Raw genomic sequence first — 12199 nt, 5'->3', positions numbered from 1 at the left:
ATTAATAAATTAGTTATATAATTTCATATTGGTGGTAAAACTTGGTAAAACTTCAAGGTTGGTATTAGCGTTTAGGTGGCCCCAAAAAGTGAGGTTTTAAAATTTATTTGCGACGTTGCCATTTTTTCGTTTCTACTATAGTAACTTTTAAATTTGATAATTTAAATTTGTAAATGAAATTTGTAATCATGAAACATTTAATTTGTTATTTTTCCACCAGTTTGTTGTTATTTTGATAATTAACAAGCTCAAAAGTGAGAGATTAGGTATGTTTGTCACTAGGTCATCGCCCTACTTGTTCATTTCGCTTTGTTTGCCGTCAACATTTCACAACTAATTAAAAAAAACGACAGGAAAAAAACTTTTTTTTCTAGATTTTTCACCCCGACTTTGTGTCTTCAAGTCGCATCATCTTTTTTTTATTAGTCTCACAAAGCAAACGTTGATGTTTGTCTTGGGATTATCTGAAATGAGCAAAACAACCATCAGCGAGTCTCGTTTACGTCGAGCTCGACGACGGGGCAATAACCAGAAAATAATAGAAGCAGAAATCGTAGAAAAGTAATTGCGATCGTTGCTGATTTACTCGAATGAAAACACGAAGAGAAATAGTAACGTGAAGGGGCCTTTATCGTTGTTTTTTCTACGAGATAATGGCCCCCTTAAGCAGGGTGGGGGGCTAACGCTCACTTTCATTGTTTCTATGGGATTTCCTCAAAAGAGAGGATGGTTAAAGTGTGATAATCACGTGATTTAATTTAAATAATCGAAGTGGCGTCAACAGGAAACACAGAACAGACATTAATTAATAATTATTATCACTTACTTTCAATTAAATAATTAATTGGAGTAAATACGGTAAAAACATGGCAACACCGCAAACGAAAACATAAACGGTAGTAAGACTTTTTCATATTATACAGGGTGTTCCGTCTAAACCCCACATTAGAAGTATTGGGAGTTCGAAAAATCGTATTTATTTGAAAATTGGTACATAGTCATAATGCATTAAGTCCTCCTAAATGAAAATATTTTCAAGATGGCGGCATTTCCGGTTATACCGGAAGTCGGTTTCAATTTTCTTATTTTAAATGGAAAGCTATATTTTTTACTGCGTTTTTGGATTAATTGGGTCATTTTAAGGGAGTTTTTATCAGCTTTCCCTATACTTAAATTTAACCGTTTTTGAAATATTTGGAGTTTTTCAAAAATGTGTGGATCTGCACCTTCCACTTTAAAAATTGGTAACTCTGCTATTTTTAAAAATTTTGATTTCGTTTTTTTGGCGTTTGAAAGAGAAAGTTTAGATCTTTCTTCCAGTGTTTTCAAATATTGAAAAAGTAAAATAAAAATTGGGGTATTTCATTTGAAAAAATTGAGTTATGAGTATTTGAATTATTACAAAAATAACCTTAAAATTTTGGGATATGTTTTTTTTTTCAAAATTTGAAAACACCAGAAAAAAGATCTAAGCTTTCTCTTTCAAACGCCAAAAAAACTAATTCAAAATCTTAAAAAATGGCAGAGTTACCGATTTTTAAAGTGGAAGGTGCAGATCCAAAAATTTCAAATATTTCAAAAACGGCTAAATTTAGGTATAGGGAAAGCTGATGAAAACTCCCTTAAAATAACCCGATTAATCCAAAAACGCAGTAAAAAATATACCTTTCCATTAAAAATAAGAAAGTTGAAACCGACTTCCGGTATAACCGGAAGTGCCGCCATCTTGAAAATATTTTCATTTAGGAGGACTTAATAGTTTATGGCAATGTGCCAATTTTCAAATAAATACGATTATTCCAAGTCCCAATACTTCAAATGTGGGGTTTAGACGGAACACCCGGTATACTTCAAAAAACTAAAACCTAAATTTACATTGTGTCTCAGAAAAAAGCCTATTTTTTAATTTAGAGAACTGATTTTGAATTAGAAGTAGGCTAAAAATAGGAAAAAAAACAAAAACGTAAGTAATAGAAAGTGGCCAACTATGATATAGAGTTATAGACGATGTTGCCTTTTTTAAGCAGTTTGGCAACACTGACATTGCAATCTAAAAATCTTAAGTTTTTCGTTGTATTTAATAAAGTACATTATTGTATATTGCAATGAAATAACAAAAAGGTGAGACAATCTGCAAATGATGTTATGAAAGAGTGCACAAAAATATGTAAAAAAGATTTAAAGTGGCTCAATTAACATGAAGCTATCGTTACATCATTGCACTTGACATTTAAGAAACCAGTCATAATAATATTCCGAAAACATCGAGAGACAAAGGTTACGAAAAAATTTCGCTAAATCACAAACAAAATAATCAGTGATRAAATGATTATAATCTTCCAAACTGTCTAAGAATTTTTGTTTGTTCAAATTCGTTATCATAATGCGTTGGTGTCTAATCTTGTGTATTTTTAATTTATTCAAGGACACATTTTTTCGTCACCCCGACTCATCCAGGATGACCTTAAACAGGTCAAAAGCCCGAATTAAATTTTAACCCCTTGTCGCCATAGTAACGTCGTTGCTAATGACTCTACTGATTCGATTTAAAATTTCAAATCAAGGATTTTTGTAATTAACAACAATTAGAGATGSGTAAAACGAAAATGCCAGGCTGTCTAGTAGGCCGGCGCATACAAACAAAACAAAATCARCGCGCAAGCGCCTTTCATTGTCCGTCTCGCTCTCGCCCCATCCCCTACACCATCTCGGTCTCCCTTTCACCCGCAATATTGCATCATCGATCCAAGCGGTCGTTTTGAATCACCAAAAGAACAAAGAAATTTTGACAAATTTACGAAAAACAATCGACGATCGTATTATTACGGTGAGTGTTGCGTAATTGTCACCGTGACAACGGCTATCATCGCGATCAGCTGATTGGTGAAAATGATGACAGTCGTGTTTGTTTTGTTATTTTTTTTGTTAAGTGACATTGACATACCTTACGTTTGCGGTTACTTTGAAAACAACGGTTGACGGGGTCGAAAAACACAAAGTCTAACTGGTTTCAACAAGCACAGCAGCATTCAGCCCAGTGCAGGCGCTGAATAAACCATTTTTCAGGGGTTTGCATGGGTTTGGGTCGGGGTAGTGCGGGGGCATGTCGTGGCTCTCTCTTGCACACGGTTGGTGCCATTCGCTGTCTCTCTCGGCGAGATGTTGCGCAGTAACTGATTTCCGACTACTTTGTTTTGATCGCAGTGGCTTGTGAATTGTTTTTTTTTTAATTACGACAATCACCGATGACTAGATTTATCCCCCTTGATTAAATAAATAAATTTTGTTTAAAAAAATGTGGCTTGTTTTTGTATTGTAAGGGTCTGACGACACGACAGTTTGTTTAGTTTTTATGACTGGTCATAAAATCGTAAAATGTACTTTAGTAAAGGCAACGTTATGTATTCGGTGAGTCATTTATAAATCTTCGTGTCATAAAATTTTACACTTTTCATTTTTTTTTTTCTTTATTAAAGTGTTCGTGACTGTAAATAGGACGTGTTCATTTACAGTTCTGTGCGTTTTTACTGCGAAGGTCCAGTGGCGTAACAGATAGTGGGGTATAGGGAGATTAGAGCATTACATTTTTGATCAAAGTGGCCTATGACTTTCAATTTTGTTGGCTTAAACAGAACTTATAGTCATTTCATAGACAATTTGAGACGGCTAATTTCTGTCTGCGTTATTCAGTGTTGCCAACTTAATTTCAGTCATTGGCCACTTTAATCAGAAATTTGTTACGTCAAGCATTACTTGAAGTAAAATGTGATAAAAGTATAGAAACTTATGTCGCAAAATATTATTTTTCCAATGAAAAAAAATATATACAAAAAAAACACAAACAAAAAAAAATTTTGAAACGTCAAATTTGGAATAACTTGTTACAAAAAATAAAAACGCCTAATTAAAAAAAATGTAGCAAGAGTTTTTGCATAATTTAAAAAAAAAATAGTACATAATGATATACGATAAAAATGTGACAGTTTTTAATTTTCTTTTCTTTTAATTTTCAAGTTTTGCAATTTTTTTTATTTTTTTTAAATGGGAATCCACTATAAAATCTTTTTTTACAAAGCTTATGATCTATGAATCTAAGAATCACAAATATCTACATTTGATTCATTTTTTTAAAACATAATTAATTCTCAATATTTTATCACATTTTTTTAGTACTTTAATTTTTATTTTTATTTTCTGAAGATAAATGATAAAAAAACACGCTTGGTTCACCCTGTCTGTATTGTTAAAAGAAATAAAAACGGCTAATTAAAAAAAATGTAGCAAACGTTTTTTTTGCATAATCTAATTACTTTACGAAAAACAAATAGTACATAATGATATACAATAAAAATGTTAAAATGTCACAGTTTTTAATTTTCTTTTTTTTTAATTTCTTCTAATTTCCAAGTTTTGCATTTTTTTAATTTTTTAAATGGGAATCCACCATAAAATCTTTCTTTTACAAAGGTTATGATCTAAGGATTACAAATATTTACATTTGATTCATTTCTTATAGAATTTTTTTGACATTTTCGAAAAAAACAACTCAAAAACAAAAAATTAATTTTCAAAAATCGATCACTTTTTTTTTATAGTACTCTAATTTTTATTAATTATTATTTTCTGAAGACAAATGATTTAAAAAAAAACGCTTGGTTCCATACTTTCTGTTCACCCTGTATATACTAGGTGTCTTTTGGTTGCTGATGGGTCTCACATTTCTAGTGTCATTCAGTATAAATTGCGATTAATCACTGCGACTACAGTAGCGTAGCCGGTTTTCGGTCATTTCTGATCCTTTTAAAAAAAATTTTTTTAGATTTGGTTTAATAAAAATGTTATGTGAGATAATAATGTTTGGCAAAGACGACAAATGTTTATTTTTATCGGTTGCTGTCATATCCTCCTATCGTTTTAAGGTGTTACATTTCTAGTGTCTTACAATTAAAAAATCCAGTGGCGTAATAGTTTCAGTTATTTTTATTTTTTTCAGGTTTACTTTTAAAATGAACAATAAGCTCGACCAATTCGTTTTTCGATCATTACTGATCGTTTTTTTTTTTAATTTTTTCAGGTTTCGTTTAATTTCATTATATGAAATAAGATTTGTCGAGTGGACAGTTTTTTTTTAATCCAGTGGCGTAGTAGTTTCAGTCATTTTTGTGAAAAAATGAACAATAAGCTCGACCCATTCCTTTTTCGTTCATTTCTGATCGTTTTTTATTTTTTTCAGGTTTCGTTTAAAAATGTCATTATATGAAATAAGATTTTTTATTTTTTATTACGTAGTAGTTGCTGATATTTTATCCTTTTAAGGTGTCATTCAGTGTAGCTTACGAAAACCAAACCAGTGGCGTAGTAGTTTGTCATTTTCAATTTTTAACTTTAGTTTAGTTAATGATCAATTTCGGACAGTGCCTTTTAACTGTCACATTCAACCGCCATTTTGTTGATCATTTCTGATCGTTTTTTGAATTTGTTTTCAGGTTTCGTTTAAAAATGTTATATGAAATACTGTTTGTCCAGGTCAACAATTTTTTTATTACGTAGTTGCTGAGATTCTATCCTTTCAAGATGTTACATTTCTAGTGTCATTCAGTATTGACCAAACCAGTGGCGTAGTAGTTTGTCATTTTCATTTTTTTTTCAGGTTTAGTTTAAAAAATGAACAAGTTCGGCCGCTGCCTTTTAAATGCCACACTAAACCGCCAATTCCTTAGCCGGACTTACTCCCAAACCCGGTCTCGAAAAAAGTCATTTTCCATTCGAAATGTCACAATTGTCGGAAGTCTGGCTTTTGGGGGCGCCTTTCTCTCCGACGAAAAGAACCTAAGTTTTATCGGGGGAATCCCCCGATTTTGTCGGTAAGTCCCAAATTCGTTCAAAAATCCCACAAAAAAAAAAAAAAACAATTGCAGCTCAATCAAAACCGGACTCTTGATCTCCCTCGACTACTACTTCTCCATGCTCGGCTTATCCGAATCCGACCCAAACTACGAAATTATGATGAGTCGCGTCCACCAGAGGGCGGCCGACCGCATCCTCGAAGCCTGTCTCACCAACGGGGGGCCCTACATCAAAATGGGCCAAGGGCTAGTCTCCATGTCGCACATCCTCCCCAAAGAGTACACCAAAACGTTGAAAGCCCTCCAAGACAGGTGTCTCCCACGACACCCCAATGAACTAGTCAAATTATTTCTCGAAGATTTCAAGAAAACCCCCGAGGAAATTTTCGAAAATTTCGACCCGAATCCAATCGCAGCTGCCAGTTTGGCTCAAGTGTACAAAGCCAAGACTCAAACCGGGGAAGAAGTGGCCGTTAAAGTGCAATACATTGATTTGCAAAAGCGGTTTTTGAGCGATGTTGCCACTATTAAAATGTTGTTGAAAGTGGTGGGGGTGATGCATCCGGATTTCAACTTCGGTTGGGTGCTGGAAGAGGTCGTTGATACGTTGAAACAAGAGTTGGATTTTGTTAACGAGGGGAAAAATGCCGAAAAGTGTGCCAAAGATATGGAAAAGTTTGATTTTGTTCATGTTCCCAAAGTCTACTGGGATCTCACAAGCTCGGTATGTTAGTGAGGAAATTGAATTCTAAGCACAGTTTTTTGGTTTTAGAGGGTTTTAGTGATGGAGTATATTGATGGTTGCAAGATTAGTGATGTTAAGTTTTTGAAAGAAAATAAGTTTTCGTTGAAAGATATCAATATTAAGTTGTTTGAAGTTTTTGGGCACCAGATTTTTCAGACGGGGTTTGTGCATGGGGATCCYCATGCTGGAAACAGTGAGTAGTCGTTTAAGAAAATGTTTTTCGCTTTTGGAAATACAAAAAAGTGAATTTTTGGGTTGAAAATGTGCTTCAAAAACGCCAATGTTTGAAAATTTTCATAAAATCTGGGATAATAATAAGTCAGTTTTTGGTGACAAAACGCTGGAAAAATTCAAAATAATGACCTATTTTAACTAAATATTGCTGAAAAATAACCCCATTTTTGGATTTTTGTGTGAAAAAAAAATAACTAAAAAAAAACTCAGGCAAAGCGAATTACCGTAACAAAATATAGGAAAAAAACTTGCTAAATTACGTTAAATCGTAATAATTATTACTCGACTCAAACAGGTGATTTTTTCCATCTATTTTAACAAAACCTGCCTCAAAGAATGAATTTTTACCGAAAAAATCTGAGTTTTTTGCTTCAAAATGGGCTAAAAATAAGGTCTTTTTTGACCCAAATAAAAAAAATGTGTATTCTTCAGCCATGCTCAAGTAAGTAAGTAGTACTTAAAAAAATATTTTGTCTCATGGAAATCTAAAATAAAAATTCTGAAACACAAAAATATTTATTTTTCAGCCAAATGGAGCAAAATATTTGCTAAAAAAAGTGAATTTTTTGGTTGAAAAGGTGCTTCAAAAACGCCAWTTTTGACCTTTTAACCCAGTTGTCATAAGAAAATAAGTTGGTTTTTGGCGAAAAAACGCTGGAAAAGTAAAAAATAATGTAATTTTTTGGCCAGTTTTATCAAAATTTTGCGAAAAAGTAGACTTTTTGCTAAAAAATAACCTAACTGTTGGGTTTTTATTGAAAAAAAAATACATTTTTAACAAAATAATCTCGCAAATTCTCCAAAAAAGGCAAAATATCGTAATTTTTGACCAAAATTTCTAATTTTTTAGACAGTCTAAGTGAATATCGTAAAAAAATTAATTTGTAACAAAGAAACTACTTAAATGACGAAATATTTTACCCAAAATCTGCCTGAAAGAATGAATTTTTAACGAGAAATAGGGTTTTGTTCCTTAAGGTGCTCAAAGGCTTAAAAAGCACAAATAATTAATAATTAATAATTGTAAAAAAATTGCTCAAACGCTCGAAAAAATCGAATATGACCTAATTCTCGTCAAAATACGGTAATTTTTCGACAAAATCTATCTGAAAAATATGAATTTTTAGCGAAAAATTAGTTTTTTTTGAGATCTTTTTTATAAAAAAAAAAACGGAAAACTAACCTATTTTATCGAAATATTGAAAAAAGTGAGTTTTTTGCTCAAAAATAGCCTCATTTTTGGGTTTTTTCCGTGTTTAAATGCTCAAAAAGGCAAGAACACCATAATTTTCGAACTAAATTTGTAACTTTTTGAAAATCTAAGCGAAATACCGTAAAAAAAGTGTAACAAAAAAACTTGCTTAAATGACGAAAAATTTGATCCAAGCAGGATGTAATAAAATTTGTCTGGAAAAATGAATTTTTTGCTCAAAAATGTGCTTAAAAGTTCAAAAAGGGCAAAAATAACGTCACTTTGGACGCAAAAAAATTTTGTGATTCTTTTAAAGCCAGAAGTGAAAAATCGGTGAATTTGTAAAAAAAAAACTTGCTTAAACGCTTGAAAAAATTGAAATTGTCCTGAAAAAAGTGAATTTTCAGCCAAAAATATGAGTCTTCTTGTTGAAAAACTCTGAACTCTACAAAAAATGAAATTTGAAAATTTTCATCGGCGATTAATGAGCCAATTGGCGCACTTGCAACGCAWTTTTTTTTTGTAGTTTTGGTCAGACGAGTGGAGGGCAAAACCCAACTAGTCCTCCTCGACCACGGCTTATACCAAAGTCTAAAACCCCAAGAAATGGTGGCTTTGAGTCACATGTGGAAAGCCATAGTGTTACAAGACCACGAACACATGAAATTATATTCGAAACAATTAGGAGTTGAAGGTAATTTCAAGCTTTCAGTGACAATTTTTCACCTAGCGTCTCCTAGATTATGTTGTTTTTGCCGAAATTTTGACACAAGCGCCTTTACGAAGACACAAATTTAAATTACACGTGAGGTTGACTGAAGAAGATTTGAAACACATGACTGAAATTGCAAGGACGAGGTTTGATGCTATTATGAAGGCTTTGAGGTTGATGCCCACTTCTTTGTTACTTGTTATCAGGTAAAAAAATATAGTTTGAGTCACTCGTTCGCTACGTTTGTTTGTTTTTCTAGAAATTTGAACACAATCCGGGCTATAGCATACGACCATGGTAATCCAATTGATAGATACACAGTTTTAGCAAGGGCGGCTACAAAAACAGCCCTTAAGGACGAGAGTTCAAAAAAATTTCTCCAAACTCCTTTAAAAATCTACTTTGAAGTGGTTTTATTGTAAGTTGCTTCGGGATTAAATTAAATGGATTAATTCATTTGTTTCAGTTTAAATAGGCTCAATTTATGGTTTAGAAATGTGATATATAATTTGTTGGTTAATTTAGGTTTGCTTCCAGATTTGAAGCAAATCATTGTTGTTCCTCAGGTTTGAAATAAATAAATTTTATTGTGTTACAATCTTGTTTATTCAACAATTGGCTAATTTACGTACAAATTGTACACAACACCTAGTTTGAATTAAAAATAAGTATAAATATTGCGATTCTAACTACCAACCTAGGCTGTTTTCGCTCTTATTGCAGCTCGTTTCGAAGTAACAGCCTGGAAACCTGACTTGATACTCGCCACTGAACATCTCGAACCGCACGTTTCGCATTGTAAAAAGAATAATCTCGTGTCTTTCTGCAGGATTGTATCAGGGGAACGACACGTGTGACACGTGACGTACTCTTTTATATATCTGAAACACCCAACCAATCAAAAAATCGATCAAAACCACCACAAACCTTCTCAAAACATTCTCGATTTGCTTCTGTTGGAACCTTCCTTTGATAATCAATTGACTATTACCGTCCACTGACCCACTAGTACCCAATTCAGCCAATAGAAAATCTAGCAAATGTTTAGGCTGGCGATGGAGCATTTTACAGATTTCTGTAAAATTGGCAAATGATGATTTTTTAGTACCAATTCGGACCACTTGGGGCGGCCGCATCACGAATTTCTGTTTCTTGCCGGCGGCCATGTCCGGGTTTTTATCGCGCATTATTTCGAAGGCACGTTTCAAAAGCTCGTCGTAGGTGTAGTCGCGGTCAGAGGTCATCCACACGGCCGAATTTTCGTCCACTAAAAAACAAAAATTTAAAAATGAGATTACCGACACTGCAGATTCCTTTTTTTTGCTGAACGTTTTAGTGATGACCGGTTATAGCACTGAATTTTTAGAAATGAACATCTTTAGCTTGGAACTTTTTAGTAGTTTAAAAAAAATGAGCAATTCTTTGTTTTTTGTAAAGAAAAAAGTGTTACCTGATTCCGGAATTCGCTCAACTGAAGTGCAGCATGTTAACAAACCCAATAAAAATAGTCGCTAAACCCCCCAAAAAACCGAAATATAAATACCATTTTCCTTATCCTCGTGTTTCTCGTCAGCCTCGGCGATGAGATCCCCCAGATTCTTCTTTTTCTTTTTCTTCTTCGTTTTACTGAAATCAACCTCCAAGTCGAAATTATCATCCAACGCCCCATCATCCTGATTCCCCCCTTCGTTCCCCTCGTCTTTTCCTTCCCCGGCGACGGCATCCAAATCCTCCGACGTGAACGGTTTCTTCTTCTTCTTTTTCTTCTTCGTGAAATCCAAATCTATATCAACGTTGGCATCATCCTGCTCTTCCTCCTTTGCTTCAGGCTCGGGGGCGGCGTCTTGCGCCTCATTCCCGCCCTCGGCCAACGCCGCTTCAATGTCAAACGTCGTCTTCTTCTTCTTTTTCTTCTTCTTGAGAGACGGGTCGAAAATCTGAGGAAACATAACCTCAGATTTGGACGTGACAGATTGGGGCTGTTTTACTCACCGCGTCGTCTTCTGCCATGATTTTCACACTCCTGGGGGGTTTTTCACTATAAAGGAGACTTGTCTTGGGTGAAGCAAATATAAAAAACTGCGAATTTTCCGCAACAAACACTTAAAAACGTTGGGAAATTATTGCATCAGCCAACTCGGATAATCACACGTGAAAAATGACATTTAGCGCAAGGTCGCCAACCATCACTAATAAATCACTAAGAAAAACATTTTTTGGCGTATTTCTGCATTTTGGACTAGAATTTATTGTCAAAAGTTTTATTTTAACCTAGAATTGTTCATAAGAAATAAAATCGGGCTCAGTTTGCCACTAAAACGTTTCAAAAGAAAGACAGTTGGTCCTTTTGTCGGGCGCGAGATTCAAAAATATAACTAAKATAGCATCATTTAATTTTTTATTTCTCTTTCTGTGAAATACAACAATCGTGTCAACATACTAACAATGGAACACATCTGTTTACGCCCTGAAAATTGGGGATGTTGAGGCTCATACGATGTAAAATCAATAGCAACTTCGCGATTAACAAAAGTGAGAATTGTGAGCAAGTCTTTTGTTTTGTAATAATTTCTTAATTGTTTCACTAATGATTGGATGAAATAACCACCATTTTTGGGGTCACGCCACGAGTAGAAACCCTCCACTGTTGAATACATCACAAGAATATCGGCCATAATGGGAATTGTGTATGAAACATCATCAGAAGAAGCGTCTTCTTCGACTCCATTATGGCGAAGTGTTTGACTGGGGTGCAACCCTGTACCTCTACAAGCCTACCAAAACAAAAAAATTACAAAAATTTTTATTTTTTTTAAACCTGAATAAAAAACAGTTTCGGTTTTCCCGCCAAAGTGGGACAATTTCTCGCATTGAAATATTTCCACAAAGTACTCGTACGATAATCCCTGTCTTTCGCATACACTTTTCCATTATCTCCATGACTCATCACGATTATCACCATACAATCGCAATCACTGTGATCCATTCCCGAAACTACAATTTTAAACAAAATACAGGAGGCTGTAGGGCAACAACCAATCGCATTGTGCGATTTACGCGTTGCCCTGACAACTTGTTTTGAATTTAGTGCGTTGCCAGGCAACAACCAATCGCAATGTGCAATTTGTTTCGTTGCTATGACAATGTAGTGCGTTGCGAAGCAACTCTGTACGTCATAGCTACCTGTGATTAGGACGTCGACGATTTCGTGGGCTGCCAAATCGTTGTGTACCAAAAGGTCAAAGTCCAAATCGTGCAAAACGTCCARCAAATCGTCGCGATCTTTGTCCGATCCGTCCCTTTTGCTACATTCGGGGGCGGAGAAATTGACGTGGTTGAAAATAATGGCGATTCCGCGTCTCGAGTGGTTCATTTTGTAGGTGTCGGCGTATGGGGAGGGTGCCGAATTGTCATTATTTTGTTTTTTTTCGATGATTTTTGTGGGAGAAGAACTGTAATTTCGGTTAAAA

At 34.4% G+C, this 12199-nt stretch overlaps 4 protein-coding genes across 8 annotated transcripts in view; 1 reads left to right on the top strand and 3 right to left on the bottom strand.

Moving 5' to 3' along the window:
* Window positions 1–3093, bottom strand: part of LOC123004386 (tumor protein p53-inducible nuclear protein 2) — a 16270-nt gene extending 13177 nt beyond the window's left edge. The window contains exon 1 of the mRNA XM_044397674.1: window positions 2945–3093. The gene's annotated coding sequence lies outside the window, so the exon portion shown is untranslated. The remainder of the gene's footprint in view (window positions 1–2944) is intronic.
* The window catches only part of LOC123003991 (uncharacterized aarF domain-containing protein kinase 5), a 22752-nt gene extending 13406 nt beyond the window's left edge, over window positions 1–9346 (top strand). For 3 of the 5 annotated variants that reach the window (XM_044397122.1, XM_044397347.1, XM_044397428.1), the window contains exons 2-8: window positions 5651–5864; window positions 5919–6570; window positions 6619–6784; window positions 8544–8711; window positions 8758–8935; window positions 8989–9147; window positions 9196–9346. In XM_044397122.1, the coding sequence (XP_044253057.1) occupies window positions 5665–5864; window positions 5919–6570; window positions 6619–6784; window positions 8544–8711; window positions 8758–8935; window positions 8989–9147; window positions 9196–9301 (1629 nt within the window). In that variant the 5' untranslated portion in view covers window positions 5651–5664 and the 3' untranslated portion in view covers window positions 9302–9346. Of the gene's footprint in view, window positions 1–2679; window positions 2828–2880; window positions 3409–5650; window positions 5865–5918; window positions 6571–6618; window positions 6785–8543; window positions 8712–8757; window positions 8936–8988; window positions 9148–9195 lie in introns of those variants that run through there. The other 2 variants (XM_044397194.1, XM_044397268.1) reach the window with 2 other exon arrangements.
* Window positions 9317–10904, bottom strand: LOC123004313 (eukaryotic translation initiation factor 2 subunit 2). The gene is made up of 4 exons (XM_044397554.1): window positions 10722–10904; window positions 10273–10666; window positions 9657–9996; window positions 9317–9610 (listed from the first exon to the last, which is right to left on the bottom strand). Exons 1-4 carry the CDS (start codon window positions 10737–10739, stop codon window positions 9427–9429), a joined length of 936 nt encoding a protein of 311 aa, XP_044253489.1. The 5' UTR covers window positions 10740–10904; the 3' UTR covers window positions 9317–9426.
* Window positions 10905–11110: 206 nt separating this feature from the next.
* LOC123006432 (caspase-like) lies at window positions 11111–12198 on the bottom strand (the record flags this gene model as incomplete). Its single annotated transcript, XM_044400904.1, has 3 exons — window positions 11111–11503; window positions 11548–11723; window positions 11913–12198. Coding segments are annotated over 3 exons (846 nt in total), but the record flags the coding sequence as incomplete, so codon positions are not given.
* Between the last annotated feature and the right edge of the window lies 1 nt (window position 12199).

The sequence above is a fragment of the Tribolium madens genome, unplaced genomic scaffold (assembly GCF_015345945.1).
Source record: "Tribolium madens isolate multiple individuals breed KSU strain unplaced genomic scaffold, Tmad_KSU_1.1 Scaffold_11;HRSCAF=98;Tcas5.2_LG3b, whole genome shotgun sequence".
Taxonomy (NCBI): Eukaryota; Metazoa; Arthropoda; class Insecta; order Coleoptera; family Tenebrionidae; genus Tribolium; species Tribolium madens.
This window is presented reverse-complemented; position numbering and strand designations above follow the sequence as displayed.

Coding starts and splice junctions, on each gene's coding strand:
- LOC123004313 (XM_044397554.1), bottom strand. Junction 9,997..10,272: donor ACACGAGGATAAGGAAAATG/GTATTTATATTT, acceptor TTTGTTTTTTAG/TGGACGAAAATTCGGCCGTG. Junction 9,611..9,656: donor ATCGAGAATGTTTTGAGAAG/GTTTGTGGTGGT, acceptor TGGGTGTTTCAG/ATATATAAAAGAGTACGTCA.